We start from the raw sequence: 24,246 nt of genomic DNA, 5'->3' as shown, positions 1-24,246 counted from the left end.
TATATTCAGAACGGAGAAGCTGTTGTTGTGTAGTTCCTACAAATCTATATAGGATCTGCGCGCTTAGACAACATAAACTAAGGGATTGGAGTTCAGAATGATTCCAGACACCCCCACAGGATATGTTAGCCTTTAGACCAGCTAGCTCACAGTGTCACTATAAGCCCCTAACCTTACCAAGGAGAGAATAGTTTCTGTCAACTATCAAACATGACAACCCTTGATCCTTCAGGGATCCTGGAAACAGTACAGTTCATGTCGCTCAGTCACTCGTGCTCACTCAGTCTCAGAGACAAAAAGAATAAACGATGGGGACGTTTTCAATAGGCATTTATTTTACCAGTGTCATTCTTGTATAAACCCGGTTTGCTGCGACATCCTTAGACAGAAACAGATCTAAAGATTACAAGCACCAACAGAATAAATAAAGGTAGAATTCTACCATGGTGCTAAAACAGTGAATATATCCAGGCATATAGATACATGCTAGTAATCATACGTACTCCCACTATGCAGACTCTATCTAAATGTACCTAGGTGTACCTAGCATGTATGTGGGTGCAGAGCCAAGAATCTCCTAGGAAAGAGCCAACCCGATTACCTGATGGGAGATAACGAAGGACCCCGTCTTGGTCTTGAGTTGGACAACACACAAGGGATGTCAGATCACTATGTGCTGGAGTTTCTGCATGCAGGGACTTCAGCGTCTCATGTCAACATGGAAGCTTCTCCTCTGGCTGCCCAGTAAAGATGTGGTTCTTTTATACCCCAAAAGGTACCCTCAGGGGTTCTACCTAGATGTGTAATGGTACTGTGGGCCTGTCGTCCATGGATGACGATAGCAGTGACTTTTGTACAGAGTTATTATACAGAAGATTGTAATGCTGCTGTGCATGTCCTAGGCAGAGGATTAAGGTATGATATTAAGAATCCTCGTTCATAATAAATTTTGGCTAGTTTTTGAAGAAAACCACACAACATTAATTCGGCACATAACTAAGTAAAAGGTCAGCGCCAGAACAGTTATGTACAGCAAGGTAGGACAAACATAGGTAAAAGGTCATGCAACTACTACCTAGGCCTATATTGGAATACATTGGGGCTCATAACACTATCTCTAGCTGTTGACTGACAGCCTTATCCCGAACTGTGGGCAGCATTTATCCACATAATTTCATCGGAATATAACACTCACATGCCCAACTCACCATAAGCTGCTCCGCCTGCTCTCGGAGGCCACACCTACAGATAGCATGACTTCAGCTTGTCCTTGATGACGCCGCACACACTAAATGTATCTATACCCTGGCCTACGGTGTTACTGTTCCAAACCCCCAAGCTTCATTTCGGGAAGGATTTCGGGGGATGGGGGGGGGGGGGGTTGTTTTTCTACGTTTTCATATTATAATGCCCGTCAACCCTGCCAGCCCCAGGGTTGTAGGCGCACAGCGGTGTCCAACAAGATACATACATCCGCTTTATCTCAGGCTGCCAGCACCCTGGGTTGTAAGCAATCAGCCGAGTATGTTAAGGATTTGCTGTGGCTTTAATAAAAAGAATTGATCCATAAATGCATACCTTTAGGACCGGGACAAGACTTGGACTCAAAAATAAGTCAGATAGCCACTATAACGTCACCCTTTCAGTCTGGCACTTCCAATCTGCATACATGATACAGTGGAATTACAGTGGCCAGACAAAGCAAATGACAGTGGCATGTTGGTCAACACAATCTGGCCTCATATGCCAATAAGTGGAATACACTCCTTCCTGAGCACACACACACACACACGTCTAGTAACCATAGAGACTTTATAGGCATCTGCTGTCCTACTCTGGTATCACTCACTACTCTGGTGTCACTGACGAGAAGATGCAGCGATACTGACACAGTGTAGCAATACACCTGTGCCTCAGCTACACGCATGCGAATGTGAGGCTCAAAGTGTGTAACCTCTTCAAAATGCAGATTGAAGCATATTGGGCAAACAGATCAATCCATACACCACAATCATACCTGAAGAACCAAAAATGCTCACTGACACATTTAATGCAAACCTTAAGTCTCAATTTGCCTCAATGATCAACCTCTTTACATGCACATGTAACACGCCATTTCGGCAAAAAACCACAGACTGCTTCTTCTATTTATCCTTTCTGCTTACCGCGTTATCAACAGCACAGCTGATGTCCATTGGCAGAATCAGCCTAGTGTCTTTTATATGTAAATGCAGAGCTCTTCTGCTTTCTACGCCCTCACAGAACACCAAGCCGCTCCTCACACAACTATCTCAGTCTCACTTTGCCACCTTGTACAAAGCACCAAGGCTTTGCCTTATGAACACATCTGCAATCCCACTGGCTGCTTTTCCTTGTAGCACTTTAAATACTGGTCACAACTACGCTTGTCCACTTACGCTACCAGTTCATTGCTGTCCTCCAGCCGCAGGTCCCATTCAGGTCATATGTGGTCAAAGTTCTGTTCACAGTGCTACAAAATGATCATAAAGCTCGCAGTACAAATGTCCATTGACATATTCAAGATAGAAGTAGATAAGTCGCCCCAATAGGAGCTAGCATCCTTCTAGGCGAATCCCCACTCCCAACAGGTACACGACATACACACATTTATCGCAAGACATCACAGCTCAGATGACAGCAGAGAGAGACACATTACCAGACTGTAAAAATTTCCGTTTAATTGTGTTACACACCACTCCACTGAAGAGCGCAGATTTAGTTCCAAAGCCATGCTCTGAATCTCTCCAAACTGAACAGCATTTTAAAGACAGCCAGCCAGATTCAAACTGGAGGAGGATTTTCCATGCTACGACATGTCAGGAGGATGGGTTACGTCGCAAAAAAAAAAACGTTTAGTACGTCATGCAGGTAAGAGAGCCTTTGAGAACCTCACAACATCCCTTTCCTCCTTTTAATAGCCGATCCTTAAACATACACCCTAGAAAATGGAGAGGCAGCGCCAACTAAGAATCACAATTAAGACCTCGACAAATACCTTCCAGGCTGTTTAAACGAAACTAAATCCGAGGTAAGGCCCAGTTATCTTAACAACATTCTCAATTAGGAGACTCTGGCTCTTAATGGGGCTTAAACACATTCCAGCTCTGGTTATTCAACGGTCTCTTTAGGAGGGTGCTTTACTGAGGAGGCAATCTGCTTAAATGTGCAGCCGCTCAACTGTGAAGAAAACAACCAGTAATGACAGGAATATGCTTTTCAGAGTCGTTTCATTGGGAATTGCTAAAGATGGTTCCGTTTCAGTTAGCAATAATTAAGGCAAGCCACAGAGGTTAGTAAAAAGTTAACTATTTCAGTGCAGTGGTGCCCGCAGAAGGAATGACCACATCCCACTATAGGCTCTGTAAAAGCCGGGCAAAGGGTAGCTTACCGACATCCAATGCGCCCTGGCAGTTCATAAAGACCCTTCGGTAGATCAACAACATCAGAACCACACATCCTCAGCTCATTAAACAGGACAGGGACACCTGATCAGACTGACTAGAACACAATACCGAGAACATGTCATCAGTGGACAATTCAGACTCCGGGCAGTGAAGGGAAAATATAAATAGCTGCTGAGCGCCACCAGACAGCCTACAGCTCCATCAAGGATGTGCATTACAAAAATGCCAATAACACAACATAAGTCAAACGGGGCTGTACAGCGGCACATAAACGGCAATAGTTTGCTAACCATCATCTACATAATTCCATCATTCAACATTATGCATTCAAAACGCACACATGCTACAGTACTTCCACGCGTGAAGCATCTCCACACATACCATATGCAACTATTATAGAAAGCACAGATCACAAAGGGCTTTGGTAGTCCCCCACTGCCTCCCCAAAATAGGAAAAGAAGACTTCAGGAATTAGAAAAGAAAGAGCACATCAAATACTAACAGTAATGGTGAACTCTCCCAACAACTAAATGCAAAGAAGAGAAATACCCCACATACTAAACCATGTGCAGCAATTGCTCCTTGGAGGTATGTTGTCAAAAGGTGTTCACACTAAAAACAAGAATTAGCAAAAAAGTGGGTATACAGCGGTATATTAGAGAAGGTCTACTTTTAAGCTCTGTTAGTTACAGAATATGAGAATAAATGACATAATCTGAAGGTAATGTCTCTTGTGTTAGGTAGCATCTGTAAATCATGGCGTATGCCACTTCTTTGGCTTCCTGGTACTGTTTTAAACGTGTCCAATATACATAGAACCCGATTTGGAAGCATACTGGCCCTTTTTCAAAAGGTATTTTTAATTAGAAAACATAAATTAAAACTAAGCACTGCAACCTGTGGCAACTTACAGCACTCGTACCATAATCAGTGCAAGGTTTATTACCAGACAGAGGGTCCAGTCTGTACACCTGGAAAGCGATAAGTAACTAGATGAGCTAAATTTGTGGCACTGGTATACGGTGGCAATATGTTAACTAGTTGGACTAGATAGGATTGCTTCAGTTTGGTACACTGGCTAATCATGTTTTAGTTTGGGGCACTTGTGTACCGTGGTAATATGTAACCAGATTGGCCAAACATATTTTACTTTGGGCACTGGTGTACAGTGGCAATAGGTAACCAACTGGATCAAACAGGTTTTAGTTTAAGGCACTGGCATAGAGGGGTAGTGTGTATCCAAATATGCTAAACATGTTTTACTTGAGGACCTTGTGTCCGTTGGCTATACGTAACCAGCTGGGCTATATAGGTTTTAGTTTACGGCACTGGTGAATGATGGTAATATGTAACCAGATTTCTTAAACATGTTCCAGTTTGGAGCACTAGCGTACAGTGGCAATATGTAATCAGCTGGTCTAGACAGGTTTAAGTTTGGGGTACTACCGCACACAGGAAAAAAATCTACAAAGACTTTAAAAAATAACATTTTTAAAAAAGGTCAAATAGGAAGAAATAGAAGTACATAACCGGAAATATATTTCTTGGAAAGGTTGAATGTATTCTGCTTGCAATCCATGTCTTGGCTCTACAACTTTATCTTGTAACTTTTATCACCTCATGTCGGTGGGTTAGTAATTTCCTGGCTCACAAACAGAACGAATGGGCGCGATTATTATTTAATTTCGGAAATCATATGAAAAAAAACTAAAAAATCAAAACAAAAAAAAAAAAAATCACCCGCACTAAAAGGAGTGTACGAGCTATTATGCCAATACAGTTCTGTACATATCGCTTTCAACTGCAAGAGTGGATGGAGAAATAACCAGTAAAAACATAATAAAAAGACATTTTGAAAAATGGATGAAAACGCAAGCAAAGCAACCAACAGGGAATCTGCACCAGACTCGTATGCATGCAAGCTGAAACTTTAACAAAAGTGATTTCTTAGTTCGTAAATTCAATAATTAATACCTTTCGGAAGTTAATTCTGTCAATAAACAGAGTTACTGATTGGCAACTCAGCTTCCTACAAAACGCTCAGTCAAAGTTATCAAGTGTACATAAGCAAATGATGATTTTTGAGGGAAACGGACGCTTGTTTCATATAGTTGTTCCGAGCCTTTATGAACACCACGTTTAAGAGCTTATGGGGAGAATCACCTGGATCAAAATTATCAAAAGGAATAAAGTGCCACTGAGAGGTTGCGTACACATATCGCAAAAAAGTGACAAGCATGTTTCTTGCCCTGCCTACCCCCCCCCCCCACCTCCCTTCATTCCTGGAACATACCCTAAGAATGCGGAATACGGTGCAGTTCTTAAAATGCTGAGTACAACGGGGTGATGGGAGTACTAAAACGCAGATGGCTGTACATGGCAGGCCTCTACTCACTTCAGTATCAAGACCATCCATGGCTGCCCTCTTCTCTTTTGCAATGTTACCATAGATCCAGACTTGCTGAAAGCTTGCCACCAAGATGGAGAACATTCTTCCCACTGCGCAGACATTTGGCAACCCCAATCCTCAACTCCTTGATCCATTAGCACGGCTACATGTTTTACACCCAGCTTTCCTACGAGTCAATATGTCCACTGAGCTGGTGAACAGGCACCAAATAAAGCAGTATAAAACATGATTCCAGGGTGCAGCTTAGTCCCAACATGAACTGCGAGTGTGAATATAGCCAAGAGTAAAGGTGAAGAAGGTAAATGGTGTGGGTGCGGGGTCTGTAGCAGAAGATAAATGTGTTTTTATATAACGGTTTGTACCACAGTTCTGAAGTCTTATAGTTCTATAAATACTAGGTTTATTATGACCCAATTTAATGGTACACCTTTTAGCCACCTAGTAAGGATCAAGAGCTATGCTACTCTGCCAGGACTCAATCTTGTGACCTGGGGGGTCACATCATTCATCACTAATGTGCCCATAACTCACTGAGCTGTTTCACTGGATACAATAAGATACTTTCTAGATCCGAGGTTATAAACGCAGCATGCAGCGATCATATGTTAAATAATTTGAAAGACACAAGAATAAATGTTAACCTGTGTTGCATGTGGAATTGCTGGCTGTCAATTGGTTGAACTACCAGCATCTATCTTCAGGAATGCATCTTCGCCCCTGCACCACATTCTTCAAACATCAGCTATATGTCCAGTGTCGTGCATTGCAAGAAACCAATTTATGTTGGTATACATAGCAATTCAGATATATTACTAAACACTGACTGTATGGCTGGTGAAAAACGTAAACACACCTGAATTAAAGTTGACTACCCAGGCACTCGTCACAAATGACGTCATTTTCTTACCAAAGGGTGCCCTTAGTATATATTAAACAATCAAATGTATATTTTACAAGCACATTTTACTCAAACTGTAGGGCATCAAAAAGATATTAATGATTGGCATCACAAACGGTATGCTTTCTATTTCACATTGATTCTCACTCAATAACAACCATTAGTTTAAGCATATGATCAACATGCCAAATGGTCTATGCCATCTGCAACAACTTTAGTTAGGCGTGCCTTTTTTAGCAAGAAGTATTTACATTGCTGTATCTGTAGTTCTGATTTTCGCATTGTATGTCAGCTTAAAAATCTCAGCATGCAGAATGCTGGAGGCCAAGAATAACTGCCTGTACATGTGTCCTTTAAGGACAGCAGGTCCTTAATGAGTGTTGGTCCGTTTGCTTAAATATTTGTCTATAAATTACTTGTACCGTTTGCCATGGCGAGCACCTGGCTTTTCCCCGGTGGGCCGCCGGGTGGAGGCCCGTTTGGGTGACCATCCGTGCGCATGCTCTATAAAAAGCCAAGACTTTTGGCTTTGTAAATGGTTGTTGCATTTACTGTTTGTGACTGTCTTTCTATTTCATTTGCCTTGTTCAAAAAGTGACTTATAAAATTGACCCACCAGGGCAGAAAGAAAAATGTGCTCTCCATGCAAACTGCAAACCAAGGATGTGCTGTACAACAAAAACCGAAGGCTACACCGGCCAAGCCAAATATTATCCCAGTAAAAGAGGCCAGTCCAGTTGTTGGAAGTACTAAATTGTCTTTCATCTCAACAAATTGTTTAGCATGTTTATCTGAGGGTTTCCCTATAAATATGTATGCGCTAGTAGTGCCCAAAAGTTACAATGTGGTCCTGTAATCAATTTGTACAGCACAGGCAATTTTTCCTGGAGTCTTCTCACCACTAACCGATGGAGACCCCTAAACATGAGAAAATATAACCAAGTCAAAGAACTCAGAGTAGGGTGGGGAGGAGTGTGGAGGACATGGGTACGGTAAGTTGACAGCAATGAGCGACAACTTCACCTCATTTTCATGAGATCTTTCCACCACACCATTGCCCAAATGAAACGTGTCTGCTGACATTAATCAATCAATTTTTATTTATATACATCTCTTATGAGATCAACAATTGTACATAATTCAATTTATAAACAAATTTCTTGTATAAAATATTTTAAAACTTAATATACAAATCACAAATATTTAAAACAAGAATAAAACGCATTTCAAAAATGTGTACAATTTATAGCACACAAATTCATTTGGTGGATTTTTAAGAAGAGCGATTAGATCAATGGAGGAGGTAAGGTTATGTCTAAAAACTATAGATTTTAAAAAACGGTTTCGAGCCAATACTACCTCCTTGTTAGAACATTACCATAATATATGTGCTAATCTGCTGTAATTAGGTAACTAAAGAAAGCACCAGAGTGTACAAAACTGATAAATCTTCGTTTCACAACTGCCTAAGCCTTGCCCGTGTTATCCTGAACATTTTTAGTTTCCATGAACAATAAAATATCATGAAATATTCAGAAAATCTGATACTTATTGGCAATGCTATAATAAACTCTAGCGTACCACAAAGAAAGAAAAAACACCTGGAAAAAGCAGCGTCTGCTAAAGCAATCATAACTCCCGGTATTGATTTATAAGGGTAGTGGGGGCGGGGGGGGTGGATTAAAAAGCACTTGACACAGCACACACAACATTGTAGAACTATAGTTGTGTTGGACAAAAGATGATCGGCTGGATCGATAGTGTATCGTATTTGCACAAGTTCATATATTTGCAATTACACATGAATAACCAGGAACATTTTCTGAACACGTTTTTAAAACGATATGGAGTGTGACGGGTGGTGGTAAAAAAATACTTAATAGGACACAACAATATTCAAAGTCCACAGGGATTCTATGTTCAGTTTTCCTGAATATTATTCATAACTTTTTAATTGAAGACAGAAGACAATTATTTCAAAAGAGTTTTTGGTTGAGATTGTATATATATATATATATACACACACACACACACACACACACACCATGCAGACACAAAATTATGGTCTTCACCTGATTTGACACGGAAGTTTAAGCAAAGCATCATAAACAAAGTGCACCAATCCGTGTAATTATGGAGGCTCAGGATTTATTTAAGTAAACAAGTACAGTGTATTTGCTAATAGCTTGCATGTGCAAGTGTTAACAAGCACAGCACAATATCATAAGCGCTCTTCCCTTAAAAACGTAACTGAAATATGTGTGAGGGAGACTCGCGTAAATACGAGGCAAAACTAGACAGGCGAAATATCCGCTTATAACAAAAATGGAAATGTACGGGGAATATCACTAAACTGCATGGCAACTGGAAAGAAAGAGCTGGCTCCGTCACTGGCTGATACAGCCGGAAGAAGCGTACATCATCCTAACAAAGGGATATTAAACAATGTACGGAAACTATCCTATCTGCTGTCATAAAATACAGAGGACAGGAGCTGCACAGCTGCTGAAAACATGCACAGGTGGTGAACTCTCCTAGATGCGCCCGAAAACCATTATAACACATACACGTGCAATGACTACCGCCCTCACGCACACTATAGCAGTGGAAAAACCTCTACCACCACCTGTGCTTTGGGGAAAGCACGTGAGGATCTGGGACACGAGTCCGAGTCCCACAGACACATTTCAATGATAATAAGGGACGGTCAACTCATGGAAGTGTCAAGTACAGTGCGGGAGCCCGTGCCTCCCTGGAGAAAGTACGTCCTACTACAAACCGCCAACACTCTCTCGTGCTGCCAGGTAAGAGCGAGTAACATCCGCAAATAACTACAATAACCTCGTCATGGGGCACAATCATCTCGTACAGGTAAAACAAAAAAAAGACGCGCTTCTAGGCTTTGCGCTGCCAGGAAATCCTTTTCAAATGAGAATATTGAGGATGGCATCAAAGATATGTTCACCTCGTTGTAAACTTCCAATGTAAGATCGCAGCAGCCCCAGGCATGGCGGCGAGGGAGGGTGGAAACTCGCCGACCTGACAACAACAAAGGAGACTGGTGTGACTCAGGCAGGTGATCTCAGGCCCAAAGAACTAAGGTTCAGATGGCGAGGCACATGCGTGGGCATCTCTGTGCCTGGGTGAACGTCCCACTGACCACCGATACTCAACACCAAAAGGGTAATGATGACCCAGAAGGGGGTGGGCACGCGCTGCCATACCTACCCATAGATTCATGGGAACGCTCCCCGGATATTAACACACGCACTTTCATGGACATGATAAAATCACCGCGTGGTCGCTCAGTGTATAATGGCAGTCTGGAAGGGTTGTAGGATTCCCATTAGGTAGTTTCTGATACCCCACCTGGATTATAAATTAGGTGTTTGAGGTCCCCAATTCCCAGACTCCCCCCCCCCTCCCGTGCACTGCAAGTGTGATTACCTATCCCATGCTTATCACGACTATCGCGGTATACTGAAGTTAGAGGGTGAGGGTCCAGTCCCGAGGTTATAGCCACACCTTGATGAATGACAAAAGTCTTCCCCATCGCTCCCCATATTTTGGTGGACGGGATGTCTTTCCGTCTACACCTAAAACGGCAAAGGGTGAACAGACCTTGACGAGATGTTGACTGTGTATCTCCAGTCCGACCTGGACAGACACTTACCTTGGGTTTGTACAGCCACTTTCTGAACCTGTTCATCATGCCCTGCTACTGCTGACAGTGCTCTGATCCTGCTGAGTCCGGGCTCTCCCCTTCTGCTGTATCGTCCCCGAATTAAATCAGCTGTGAAATATTTCCCTCCTGCCCGTGCTTCGGGTTTCTCCTGGCCTGCCAAGCTGGGACAGCGGGGGAGGGGGCGCCGCTGCGGTATCTCCGGCACTCCAGTGACAGCCACACTCCTGCCGCTGCAGCAGTTACAGGCGGCTTACATTACTCCGCAGCGAAACAGGCGACGGACTTCACAGTCAAGTGCACTCAGAGTAGGCACAAACAAAGGACTAACACTGGGTAGTTTACCCACGCGAGATACCGTGTAATAAAATAGGAGCCATCTTGGGGATGTCCTTATCCTTTGTTTAATGGGGTGAGGATTGAAAACGCAACGTAGGTCTCACAAGGACTGCCGCTTTCCACGCATACTAAATAAAATATATATTATTTATTTATTCAGTGTTATAGGCATTGAGCTGTAGGCTGCTACCAAGATGAGGCCGGTTGAGACGTCACTGTCTCAAGTATATTTCTAGTGTAAAAGTGACGTTTTGCCTGACCTTTACAATTGTCAAGGCCCTCCCTGGCCAATACTATGTATAACGTCATCAACAAGAACTACCCGTTCGGTTTATTCTGGGCTGTCCTCGGGGGTTGAGACAGAAAAAACATAAAATGTATTAATGAAATCCGATGTCGACTGGCAAGCGTACGTTACGTCACAAACATTGACATCTATTTGCATTTTTAACGTGTTTGAATTTGTTCTGAATGGCTGTGTTTAAACAGCGACAGTACCGTTTGTGCATCCTCGGAGGGTCGAGTGGCTTCCTGTTGCCACGGAGACCAGTAAACATACCAAGCCATTGCCTGTCTGGGGCTGGTAGTTCTTCGATTTCACTGGAACACTATAATGCTAGAGGCAGTCTTTTGGAGGAAAACTTCAACTCCCAGACGTGAGACTTCAATGTGTCCATAGAAGACCAGCGGAGCGCCACTGCCTTCAAAATAATTGACTTTATAGCAGAGAACGGCTCCCCTGATAGAACTGTAAGTTACTTGCGTCTAATGCTACCCCACCCCTGTACTCTTACTGTAATGCAAATAGCTGCATAGGTTTAAGCTTGCGCCAAAACCTTTAAGTGTCCTGAAAAAAACCCAATGGGATTTGGTTGGAGCAATATTCTTTGACGCGCAACATTATTTGTGTAACGGATGCTACGAATAGCACAATACCTACTTCATGTGTTCAATATTTTTGTGGCCATCGACACCCCCTTGCCAAAACGGACTTTAAATTCATGACCACATAGTTTCAGCTGCTGAAAGAAAAGAGGAAGGGTGACAATTGTAGGCACTCTTGGCTTAGCAGCGAAAGATGATCTACAGTAGTGGTTCTTAACCTGTGGTTCAGGGACCCTGGGGGTCTTCGAAGCATATTCAGGGGGGTCCCCGACTGCTTAGAAAATTAAATAATATTAATAGTTAAATTAAGTGTATATAAACAAAGAAGCAAAATGTACAATTGACCATTTTAAAACGTTCTGTAAATGTAAAGGAATCTAAATTTAGAAGTTAAAAAGGAAATTAGTATCCATAGATTGATTTGTGGGAGCAGTGCAAGTGCATCAAAAATAATATAGTATGAACGGTTAGTGGCCACAACTGAATTAAAAAAAACTCCAACCGTCTTATTAAAATTAAAATTTTGATTGCTTTATATTTGTTCATTAATGAAATAAAATAACAAATCATTTGTGTATTTGTTTGATGAATGTTTGTTTCTGTATGTTTTGTGGGGTTTTTTGTGGTTCAAATCTTTGAAAATACTCAGACGGGGTCCTCAGTTTCCATTAATGATTAAGTGGGGGTCCACAGATTCCAAAAATTATTCAGTGGGAGTCCTCGGATTCCAATAATGGTTCAGTGGGGGTCCACAGAAGTCAAAAGTTTAAGAACCACTGATCTACAGTATTTCATGCACACTTGCTTATCATATAAGCAACAGAGATGTGGTTAACATTTTTGAGATTGTGCCTAGATCTTGCTTCAATACCAATTGCTTCTTATTAAAGGAAGGAAATATAGTAATTTGCACTGGGAACTTTATGTTTGAAATAAAGGATAGTTTTAATGAAAGCTGAGTTTTGTACCAGTGCTCAAATAATAAGCTAGGTCATATAAAACATTCTAAAAATATTAACTAACTGCATATGTTCATTTTAAATTAAAGGAATCTGTTTATGAAGTCTAGTTTTTTATACGCCAATGGCGAAATCAACATTATGGAAGCACATGCCTTAGGTTTGTTTAGGAGTAGTTGTTGCACTTTAGGTTGTTAATGTGATTTGATGTATGTGCTTCAACATTAGTATGCAAGTACACTTGTATTACTCTGTTAGCCCAGTTTATTTAGTGACTGGTTTGGAACTATTATTTGTATGTCATATAGTTTTAGCAGTAAAATTGTATATCAGTACGAATTTTGTGGCCATCTCAATAGAACATTTGCTGTCTGTAAATGACAGGGTACTACCACACCATGCTTTGCGACAGTGTGCTCCAAAAAGTCACCACCAGCTTCATTCCACAACCTGGGCGTGGCTAATTTGCTATACTTCTTCTTTGTGTGACACTGTCTTTATTCACAACCCCTATGACTTCAGTAATGGGTGCTTGATCTGAAAGAGAAATACATCTGATACCCACCTAGCTTATCAAAGCCAAAGAATTTAGAAAATGCTCAGTTCTACAGTAAGAGTTGTGTAGAGCCAAGAGGAATGGAAAATAGTTTCTTTCACTAATCTCTTCCTGCATCAAACACATTATTGTTGGAAATCAAATTATGGAAAAAGCTATGCGTTTTGTTGGGCTGAAGTGAGAGTCAGATTTTCTAGCCAGGGTGGGCTGTAGAAATCAATTAAGGTCTCCTAGCTTTCACCGTGGATGTGGTTCACTAAGTGGTGGAGGGTGCACATCCATAGTGTTTGTTCCCCCAATTATGTTTGAAGTCAATTCTGGACCATTTTCCTTGATCATCATTGTCAGTTGGGGTAAGGAATGACTGCAATATAGTGGGCTTCCTGGCCCTATAGATTAGCTGAAAATTAGTCGAGCCTATCCAGAATAATGAGACAGAACTAGCAGCTGAACAACCAGGTTTTGAGTTTTTCCTATAAGACACTTATGATTTCATGAACCATGGGCAAAACAGATTCCAAAGTTGAAGAGACATCCACGCAAAGGAACATCCACCCATGCAACTATGCTTCCTTTTTCATTGGGCAGATCAAATTAGATGTTGAGGAGATCAAAGTTCTAGAGGACTAGTAAGGCTAACTCAGGTTCTGAATGTAAGATGGCCATAGATTGTTCAGATTTTGAAGATCAGGCAGATTACTTTAAACTTACATCTATTATGGTTGGGCAACTAAGGTAGCACTTTAAGCTGATTCAACATATGTTGATGGGGAGTGGCATTAAGAATCCGGTGCGCTGCCACATTTTGAAATACCTGTAATTTATTATTGCTGTAATGTACTCTTGAAGTGATTAGGTCATGTATCAATTTTTGACTAAGAATTTCGAGCTACATATCATGTATATCAGTATTTTATCAACTTTTCATATCTTCAGGTTTTCCTCATATAAAATGAGAGTTTTTACATTTCTTTATAATCTACATTTGGTACACACACAAATTCTTTTGAAAAGAAACATTTCCTAGAAATCAGAGTATTGACAAGAAATTTGTTTTTGGTCCTGAAGATAGCCACAGACTTGTTGTGGACTCTGAGAGGTGGCTGAAACATGGTGATAGTGTGAGTGTACTAGTGACTTTAGTTTCATTGAACTCTGTTTCCACTATTACCAAAAAACCCACAATAAATTAGGGTAGGATTTCCCTTGCCAAATTATCACTTCAGTGGCTTCCTTATAAGCACTGAAGCTTATTTTCTAGGCTCTTAAAGAGCTCCGAAAACATTGGAGACCATCCAGACAGACTATACGTCTCCTCTGGATGAGAAGGGAAACCCATGATGAAGCACAGAATCATTGTGGGGGAGGGTTCCACATCCTAAAAGTGGGATACCCAAAAGCAATTAGTGAAAAATCCTGATTATGCTACACTTGTGTCTTTGTTATTGATTTTGGAGGGCAGGGAAGCAAAAAATCCCTCAGTTTTCCCCTCTTGTGTTATATTGACCTAAACGTTTCCCCAATCCAGTTAGATATTAGTTTGACAATTTGTTGTCATCCAGGTGACAGCCTGGAAGGAGTAAGATACTCATTAGTTGTTTCCATGTATGTTAGTATTTTCTGACATTTGGTGAGATAGTGTTCTCCTTTGACATTCCAATATAACATTTTTTAAAACTCTTTTTATTGAACCTTGTTTATTTGTAGAGCATCCAATAGACCACCACAGCATTTAACACAACAGATTAGTCTACAGTATGGTTTACAAATTTCAGTTCCGACTTCAAGTTCCCCTTTACATTTCTATGCCATTTCCCTCCAAAGTAGCCATTCTAGAGTTAGTTCTGCCCATTTGGGTGGTGGTGGGGACACATATAGCACCTCTATAAGCGTACCGTTTACCCCATATTTGTTCCTTTTCCCTGAGGCAGCCTCTTCCCTCGTAAACGACCCTCTCCGCTACCATGCACCAGTCCATGTCTCTTTCCCACTCCCCAAGAGTTAACGCCTCACGGGCTCCCTATCTCCGGGCAATGTTCCTCTTTGCAATTGTCCCAGAGTTGTTACTTGTGGTCAGGTCCGTCGCTTCTTAGATGTTAGGAAGACACCATTTGGGTGTGGGTTGAAGGTCCCTCCCACACACACTTTGCTATTTGGATGTAATAGCCTCCCAATATATGATGAAACGTTCCTTCTTGTTCGCAAAGTCTACTACACTTAGAGTCCTCTGTCCTTCCCATTTTTGCTAGAGTACCACAGGAGAGGTAGGACCTGTGAAGTATTCTAAGTTAGACTAATCTAACTCTGGATGATATGGCAGCTTCTTTTGCGGTGGCTAGTGCCTTCTGCCAATCCTCATCCTCCAAGTCTCCTAGGTCTGCCTGCCAGTGTTCACGGAGACGCAGGAGAGGGTCAGAAGAGTTATTGATTATTTTTTGATGCATCATGGAGATTGCCCTTTGGGCCATATGGTCTGTTAGAAGTTTATCTTCTAGTGGGGATGCTTCAGGCAGGTCACCATCTGGTGGGATAGCTGCTGTAAGGACATGTCATATTAGTAAGTACCTAAATGATTCTGAAACCATCACATCGTATTCCCGGGGTAAGTCTGCAAACGAGATGACCTCCCCCTTCGACCACAGGTCTCCAACTCTCAAGATACCTATGAGGTCCCATTTATCCACACCGGGCAGCCACTTAGCCTTCCTAGTTTTTCCGCCTCCCATATGGTGTCGCCTGGGTCACTCTATTATGCCACCCCAGCTTCTTGGATACACAGTGCCAAAGTGCGACTGGTGTTTTGTTGGGCCTGTAAGATGTTGGTACCTAGGGTTCTGTATAGCCCTCGCCTGTAGCTTCCGGGACCCATGAGTAACCTGCCCATCTGGTATGCTGGTTCATCATGTGATCGGTGTACCCACTGGTTTATGACCACCAGTTGGGCTGCCCAGTTATGTGTCGGAATGTTCAGTAGTGCAAGCCCACAGTTGTACCATCCCCGCATTAATTTCTGTGTCGCTATTCACTTCAATATTTGTTAATATGTTTTTTTAATTCTAAAAATCAGCATTCCTACACATAACCTGTATTTGTACCTCTGTCAATACATCAGTGTATCTCTTTGATCCCTTTTTGTCATACATATTGAACAAAAGTACGTTTTCTGTGCAGTAAGTTCCCATTGTATTAATTTTCCACTTTTGCTATTTTAGCTTTCACTGCACCTTTTAATTTTTTTGTTTGAATCTGTTTATTGCAGAAAATAATTGCTTTTCTATCTTGACTTCTAATTTTTTGTTTTTTTGTTTGTTTTGTTTTACAGTGGATTGCTAAATATACAGTGCTGTGATCATACACATGTCAAGATATATGTTGTACAATGGGGTACATAACACTGAGAAATCAGGCAATATTTACATAATTAGCGTATCACAATCTATATATATCCAGCATATTCTCAACTCCTCAGCAATAAGTCCATGCAATGGGGAACAAAGAAGCATATATTGTACAAAGTACCCTACATGTTTTCATTGTGCTAATATATCTGACATCATTAGCTGAGGGGTGCATTAGCTGGTTTCTCTTGCATCTTAACTTTATATCCCATGCAGTATCACCTGAACCATTCAGTCTTTCCAGATATAGTTCCCTGTCCTTCTCCAGGCACGGTTGTCTGTAACATTTATATATTGACTATCTTCTCTTAGCATAAATGTCTCTTTTGAGTGCATTGTGGTTTTCTGATTTTGTTTTACTGACTTGTTTTGCAAAAACACTCAATAATTGTCCTTGCTTTTTGTAGCAAATATGAAAGCCTCCCTAAGGTAATCCTAACATTTTAATTTACATTCAAAATCTGCAACAATGTACATTTGTATTAACTAGATCAATACATCCCTGTTATGCAGAGATGTAACAGTAGCTAAAGAATTCATGCTAACACGCAATAACCAAACTATGTCAAATTGTTCTAAAAACAAACAACCATGACTAGTTTAGCGTGGGTCACAAACGATAGTCTGATCCTCATTCTTGTTTATATGACAATGTATAGATACAAATTGTTCTTAATGTTTCATATTATGGATTCTCAAAAAACAATATATGCCTTAAACACAAGGAAAAATCTAAATCTCAATTGTGTCCATTGTTTACTGTTGTGGCAATATTCATACGTTTTTGTTTATTATTTTCTACCAACCTAGGTGTTAAACACTTGTGAAGATGACCAACTATGGAAAAAATATTGAAACAGTGGTGAAAATGCTCGCTACGTTCAATCCAGAAAGTCAAAGTTTAGATTATTTTTTGGAAGACAAAGCAAAGCAATTGAAGGTGAGCTATACATCATCTCTACCATCGTTTAATTTCTTTTGTTGAATGTTTTGTATTTTAGATTTTAAAAGCATATGGCATTAAAGGATAGGAATATACACAATACAACTGTGTACATTTATCATGGTTTGTTACACCATGGAATTGAAACCTCAAAATGATTGAATGTAAAAAATTAGTATAAAAACAAGTGGACTTTAAAAAAGCAGAAGTAAAAATGTTGTTAGTAATGTACATGTGCAGTGAGGTGGGCCATGTTTGCTTGGAGCTCCCAGCAAGGCCAGTAAGGTCCAGTTCCTTTGCCAGTAAGGCCCAGTTCCTTTGCCTGCATGATTGACCCCTGTCCATACCTCGGCCTGATATGTGCCCAAGAAGCAGTGGATGACTGGACGATCCTTTCACGCCTGCTGAAACTGAGATTGGAACATGCATGGAGTAGCAGTCTGAGTTCCATTCATTCACTGAGGATCTCTAGAGTGTTGCTGAGGTAGCAGATCTATCACAGAATCAATCACTGTGATACAGAAACTGATGGACCAAGTGCAGACAAAAAGAGACATTCTGATTGACCGCGTGAGTTTTAGAGACTGTCTGATCCAAACTATCAATGTAATTGTACCAATGATGAGAGAAGCTCAAAAGCATAAGGAGAGCATCAAGCTTAATGGTCTGGGAGTGCCTGTAACAGTTTGATGTGGACTCATGAAACCAGTGATGACACAGTGCTAGCGACTCTGAAGGTGCACTCAGAGGGAGTCATTGAAGGGTCAGTACACAAGGCTTATAGAGTCAAGAATAAAAAGGAGTTGATGCAGCAGTGGGAGCTTTAGTGTTAGTAATGCATGACGTGAACAACAGCAAGAGCTTTAGTGTTAGTAATGCATGACGTGAACGACAGCAGGATTGGAGATGGGAGAGGATTCAAGATGCAGGGGTGAGAGGGTTGTGCTCTCTCTGGGGCAGGAACGGGTTTACTCAGAGGTTCATGGAGGTTTACTGAGTTCAGAGATGTAGTGATTGTTTTGTTTATATTGCTCTATGGCTTTTATGTTTTAACTCTTTTTCCTGGTGGCTCACCTTAGTGGGGTATTCTGTGAAAGTGTGTTCTCTTGGAAGATTTAGGTTTTTTTGAAGTTGGAGTAGCTACACTAATGATGAAATTAGACTTTTGGAAACTGTGCCTTGAAGTACTTGATTAGTGATTAATTGTAGAATTTTAAAATTGTTGTGTGAATCCAAAGAGATGATTGTTCACCTTCATTGTTTAAAATACAAAATAAACAATATTTAAAAATAAGAAGCATGCCTGTGTAAATAAAAACATGTAGAGGTAAAAATGACAACTTGGTTACACTACAGTTTTGAATTGCATAGACACACATTAACCCAATCCCTGCTATTGCCTACTATTTTCCATTATACATGTTGTATCTGCTATTTTACACACAGGGAGATTGGAGTTTCTTACATACATCTGCTTGTACCACTCTTCTCTTCTTTTTACACCATCCCTTATGCCATGACTTGTACCTTCCCTTATTTTAGCCCTCACCCAACTCATAAACCTAATCAAATTATCACCTAATGTCTTTTGCTAGCCTAGACCTTACTACAATCCTAACACCATTAAAAATAGACTCATTGTCTGTAGCACCCCAAAACTAGAGATGAACTGCATTATGTACATTATGTAATATGCAAGTGAAACCTTTATTAAATGTTTATGCGGTATATATAATAAATTATCCTTTTTTCATACTTTGAACATTTACTTATGTTTACTTTTATTTATTTTATATAGTATTTTTCCCAAAGTGCATTACACAATTATTATCTTAATAGGAAATCAGAATAATTTAGGAGTAAACAAAAGGAATACGGCACTCCAGGCAGTGTTTGCTCCAAATTTTAATTCAAGTGCAGCAAGAGTAAAGAGTCAGACGCGTTTCGGCTTCATAAGCCTTTGTCACGATGCTGACACAGTCATTACACAATGTTTTTAAATGTCCGCAACAGGTAGCAAACATAAACGTAGGACTTTACATCAGTTCACAAATTTTTAAATGCGGTACGATATACTCGGCGACATAATCGTGCACAGAGAATAAGCCCCATTGGGCAAATTGAATTATACATACAAAGCAATCAGTTGTCATGAAAATAAAGATAACATAGACATAGTGACACTCAATTCACAATAAATAAATCTAAGTTTAAAAACAGTGAGATGCTTAGTGCTGTTTGCATTCGTTTTATGATGCCCCTGTATTTCATTTGATAATCACTTTACTTGTGGGTGTATTTAAAAATATATTTAAAACAAGCATTTACAATGCAATGGTCTCTGCATTGTTAAAGTTAGAGCTATTGGCATTGCTCATGACATTATTTTTGTTTATGTTTTTGTTTTTAAAACATTTAAAGAAACGGCATTGTTATTTGGCTCCATATAGCGCCTTCTTCAACTTGACGCTTATTTGACTGAATATTGAAATTATAATTTCATAAAGTGTGACGTGCGCACTTTCATTGGGATGTGTACGTTAAAATCCCCGCTCTTTTCTAAAGCAGTCTACACATTGGTAAGTCTAGTAGCGAAGAAGTGTTTCTGTCTAAACATAACACATAATTACATCGATTGTAATGTGTATTGTGGGTGGAATTTCTACTAACGTCGGCTTCTCAGTAAACGGAAGGTGATCGGTTTGCATGTTTTTTGTTTTGTTTTTGTTCATAAATTGTGCACCTTTATACACTGTAGACGTGTTAGTTTGACTTTTATAATGTGTAACAATTTGCATTAATAGCTCCTAAAATACAAATATACTCAGGAAACATGCTTGTATTACAAATGATTGTGGTTTTTGCGTCGGTGCAAATGTTCTTGTAGGGGTGGGGGCGGTGCGCGTGCAGTCAGCGTCTCTGAACCGTTGGACTAAGGGGCACAAGCCACAAGGGCAGGGATTCGGGGACAAAAAGAGCGGAAAGAAACATCATGTTTAAAGCGCAGGGTCTCGGGGGCTTGTTAAGTGATGTTCGGACACCAAAGGGAATCGGTGCGTGTTGTGTCGTAACGCATGAAAGTGCGCGCATGCACTGCTACTTTTGCGTGGGTGAGTAATGTAAAACCAGGCCTGTTGGCTTTGTCAAGGCTCTTTTCTGATGCAATCGTGAAAATAATTCTAACTCTTTCTACTTTCGTTTCATGTTAAACGTTGTTCTGTGATTGGGTACTCGGACCTAGACTGTACAGTGCACTGAAGCCCACACTTCATTCTGTACCAGTTGTACATACAAGATAACACACTAGAGCAGCTTTGCACCACAAGAACTTTGTGAGACTTGGACCGATGGCCCTGGTGAAGGTTGTTGTTCGCCATGAACACCCGTCTATAGTATGCGTCTCTTTGCCGTCAATGGTTCGAACCTGTATCCACATCCTGCAAATATTCCAGTGTTTGCCTTTTGTGAATCCAGAACCCTAAACGTCCTCCTCCTTTGTATGTGCGACAAACGGTGCCACTCGCTCTCAGGCTGCAGTCAGAGGAACGCCTTGCAGAGGACGGGCATGGCCGTCGATGATCGTCCAACGAAACCTACAAGGCGGGAAGTACAGGGATGCCAGCCCGCTTCGCAGCCCGCTTACAACCGGGAAGCCATGGCTGAGCTGCAGGGAGTGTTTACTAGGAGCTCGTCTCACATGGAGGTCACGGCGCCTAGCAAGTCTCGCGAAATGTACAGCCAGCAGAGGGTTGGGTCTCGTTCGGATTAAAGAGGGGGGCGCTGCGCACTGCCTCCTTTCCATCCTCCCACTTAAAGCTGCCGCCTGGTTTTTACGTCCGTCCAGAAGGAATGGCACGCATGAACATTTATGAATGGCATAAGAGATACAATTGTCGCGAGCTAGATCTAATCAGCGTGATGGCGCAATAAACACCCCTCACACAGCGGAAATGTATGTAGCTGTGACTGGAAGCCTTTAGCCGAGTTACGAAAACGATACTTGAGAATGAAAATTAGTTAAGTTAGCAGTAGTTGAGGACATGCTATAGAGTTGATCTCAAAAGTTGATTGGCAAACTCTTCATTAAAAAAATAGTGACGCAATGTTCTGATTTTATTAGCCGGTCGAGTATGCCTCGACACAACACATTTAATAGATAGTTCTACAATCCTAATAGGTGAATAACAGTTGCTGGTGACACTTGGTCACACTTGTGAGACTTGGACCAACGGCCCTGGTGAAGGTTGTTGTTCGCCATGAACACCACCGCCTTTCTCCGAGGTCAAGCAGAAATGCCTCGGAGAAACGCAGCGGCGTTTTCGGATTGGGGGGCGTGTTTTTCTTTCTCTCCTCTTCCCATTGGCTGGAATGTTTACATTCCAGAGGAGAGAAAGAAAGTAAAAAACACGCCCCCGAATCCGAAAAAGACGGGGCTTAAACGGACAGACGTTCCTCTCCTCCAATGGCTGGCCTCCGTTTAGGAAGCCAGCCAATGGAGAAGAGGGGCGGGTTCAAGCCCCGTAGTAAAAAACATCAAATCTCGCGAGCGAGACTGCGCAAGCGCAGCCTTCGCTAGCCAAGACCTAAAAAGGCTGTTCCTGACCACAACCCAGTTCTCTTATTGCGCCCACATGGGCTACATCACTCTTAGCAGTTTCTAAACATGAACGTCAGTGGTGTATTATACACTCAGTTGACTGCCTCGCAGATTTCCACTTGAGTGCAACTCCTTCTAAAAAATCTCTTTAGTGTCTGCCTTTTATCTCGACCATGCACCAAAAAATACTTGAAAAAAGGGAAATTGATCAAAAGAGCAGTGACTAGAATAAAACTATTTCAAAACATGGCAAGACTCGGTTATAATAAAAGTTACATTTTCACGGATATTTGTACAATTCCTCGTCATTGTTCAGCTCTATGGGCTCCTTGGTATCTAGCCTGAGGATGTAACTGGATTCCAGTTTTTGCAGCGCTTTCTTCATGTCTCCCCCTCTAGTTGTTTTTGGTATGAAGTATATTATACTATACACGAGTAGATTAGGGTCACTTTTGTGGAGACTTTTAAAATGACTTGCCATGGGATAGCTCTCCTCTTGATTTTTAATGGCTCTTAAATGCTGCACAATACTTTTGTGTACCTGCAGTTTGGTGCTCCCTATGTATCGTTTTGGACATGGACATTCTAGTATGTAGATGGCATAGTCTGTTTTCCACTTGATGACTAATTGAATTTTGATTGTCTCATTTCAATTGGTCTTTATTTCAGTGATGTTTCTGCCTTGGTCTCAGGCTTTGCATCTGCTACATTTTGTACAGCATTTCTTTGGTTTTAGCCATATGTCTTCTCTTTTGTTACATTATTTTGTACCAATTTTTCTTTAACAGATTGAGCCCTTCTATGCGTGATCTGAAGTTTCTTTCCCACTTCTTTTCCTATGACGTGATCATCTTTGATGTAATACCATTGTTTGTGCAGTGCTTTCCAACTTATGTTGTGTTGGCTTTCATACATTGTGATAAACCTACAAACCCTCTTGTTTTAGCCTTTGAGGATCTTGCGTTGGAACAGCACTGTTTCCACTTTGTGTGTGGCTATTTCTCTTTTCGATGCTGTAAGTGTATCTTCCGTATACCCGCAAGCTTTTAGCCTGTGGATCATATATGTCTGTTTATGCTTAAAAGATTCCTCGGTGCTATATATGCGTTTTCCTCGGTGCTATATATGCGTTTCACTCACATAAGCTCCCCATAGGGTATGCCACGTATCAGGGGGCTGGGTGTGAGCTGCTGGCATGGAGAATAGTGTTGCCTGCTGTACTTTTCCAGTACACTGTGGTGCTGAGTTTGGATTGCTGACTACTAGTCTTACATTTAGAAATATATTACAGTGTTACTGATGCGGCTAGTGAATGCTAGGTTAAAATTATTGATGTTTATCTGATTCACAAACTCATAAGCTCGGTCAATGCCAGCTTTCCATAAGATGAACAAATCATCTATATATTGTAACAACATAGTTATATGTGGGGACCATTGTTGCATTGTGGTTCCACTGAGTACCTGCTCCTCCCACCAGCCCATTTTCAGATTCACATAGCTGGGGGCAAAGCAGGTACCCATTGCAGTCCCCCTTACCTGTTGGAATAATTTGCTGTTTAACATAAAAATGCTGGGGCGTGGCCAAGCGCTCCAACATGGCGGACGTGCCTTAGCCTGGCTCCTGCAGCCCCGTAAACATCCTTCATAATCCTGCTGGTAAGTGGCAACTTTAAACCCTGCCTGGCTAATTGCAAAGCTGCCCAAGGCCCTGAGATATTTATCGGACCCTTCTCGCGGACTGGGCAGCGTGTTGGAACCACGCCCTGCCGTATGCGCGACCCCGAAGAACATAGATGGGTCCGGGTGTCGCAACAGACTCAGCTCGCAGGTCTCTGGGGTAAGTCGAGGCATCCGATCCTGCGGCCCCGCAGCAGGTGGGAGGCGGACACCTAGGCTGCTCCCTACCCAGATTGCGCTCTCCAGAGAAGGCTGGAGCGCTCAGCAGGAGTCTCCAGGACCACGCCCGACCATCCGGTGGCTTGAGAGGAATCGGCAAGGGTAATCGACCCACCTAGGCATAATATCCAGTGTCTGCAGGGGATTAACATGCTGGAGGCCCGATGACGAATAGAAAGCAGGTGAGGCGCAGGGAACCTCCACGCACCCGGGGCCGGCTCCTGTGAGGCCGCAGACGAAGCCAGACTGTGGGGTG

General features: G+C 41.6%; 2 protein-coding genes across 4 annotated transcripts in view; one reads left to right on the top strand and one right to left on the bottom strand.

The window, feature by feature from the left end:
* ZFYVE28 (zinc finger FYVE-type containing 28) overlaps positions 1 to 10,682 on the bottom strand; it is a 932,593-nt gene extending 921,911 nt beyond the window's left edge. For both annotated transcript variants that reach the window (XM_085642546.1, XM_085642547.1), the window contains exon 1: positions 10,407 to 10,682. In XM_085642546.1, coding sequence (XP_085498672.1) covers positions 10,407 to 10,445 — 39 coding nt within the window. In that variant the 5' untranslated portion in view covers positions 10,446 to 10,682. The remainder of the gene's footprint in view (positions 1 to 10,406) is intronic.
* Positions 10,683 to 11,369: 687 nt separating this feature from the next.
* The window catches only part of CFAP99 (cilia and flagella associated protein 99), a 545,884-nt gene continuing 533,007 nt past the window's right edge, over positions 11,370 to 24,246 (top strand). Inside the window, exons 1-2 of one of the 2 annotated variants that reach the window (XM_085643346.1) lie at positions 11,370 to 11,504; positions 17,363 to 17,492. In XM_085643346.1, the coding sequence (XP_085499472.1) occupies positions 17,382 to 17,492 (111 nt within the window). In that variant the 5' untranslated portion in view covers positions 11,370 to 11,504; positions 17,363 to 17,381. Of the gene's footprint in view, positions 11,505 to 16,959; positions 16,982 to 17,362; positions 17,493 to 24,246 lie in introns of those variants that run through there. The other variant, XM_085643347.1, reaches the window with a different exon arrangement.

The sequence above is a fragment of the Triturus cristatus genome, chromosome 2_2 (assembly GCF_964204655.1).
Source record: "Triturus cristatus chromosome 2_2, aTriCri1.1, whole genome shotgun sequence".
Lineage (NCBI taxonomy): Eukaryota > Metazoa > Chordata > Amphibia > Caudata > Salamandridae > Triturus > Triturus cristatus.
This window is presented reverse-complemented; position numbering and strand designations above follow the sequence as displayed.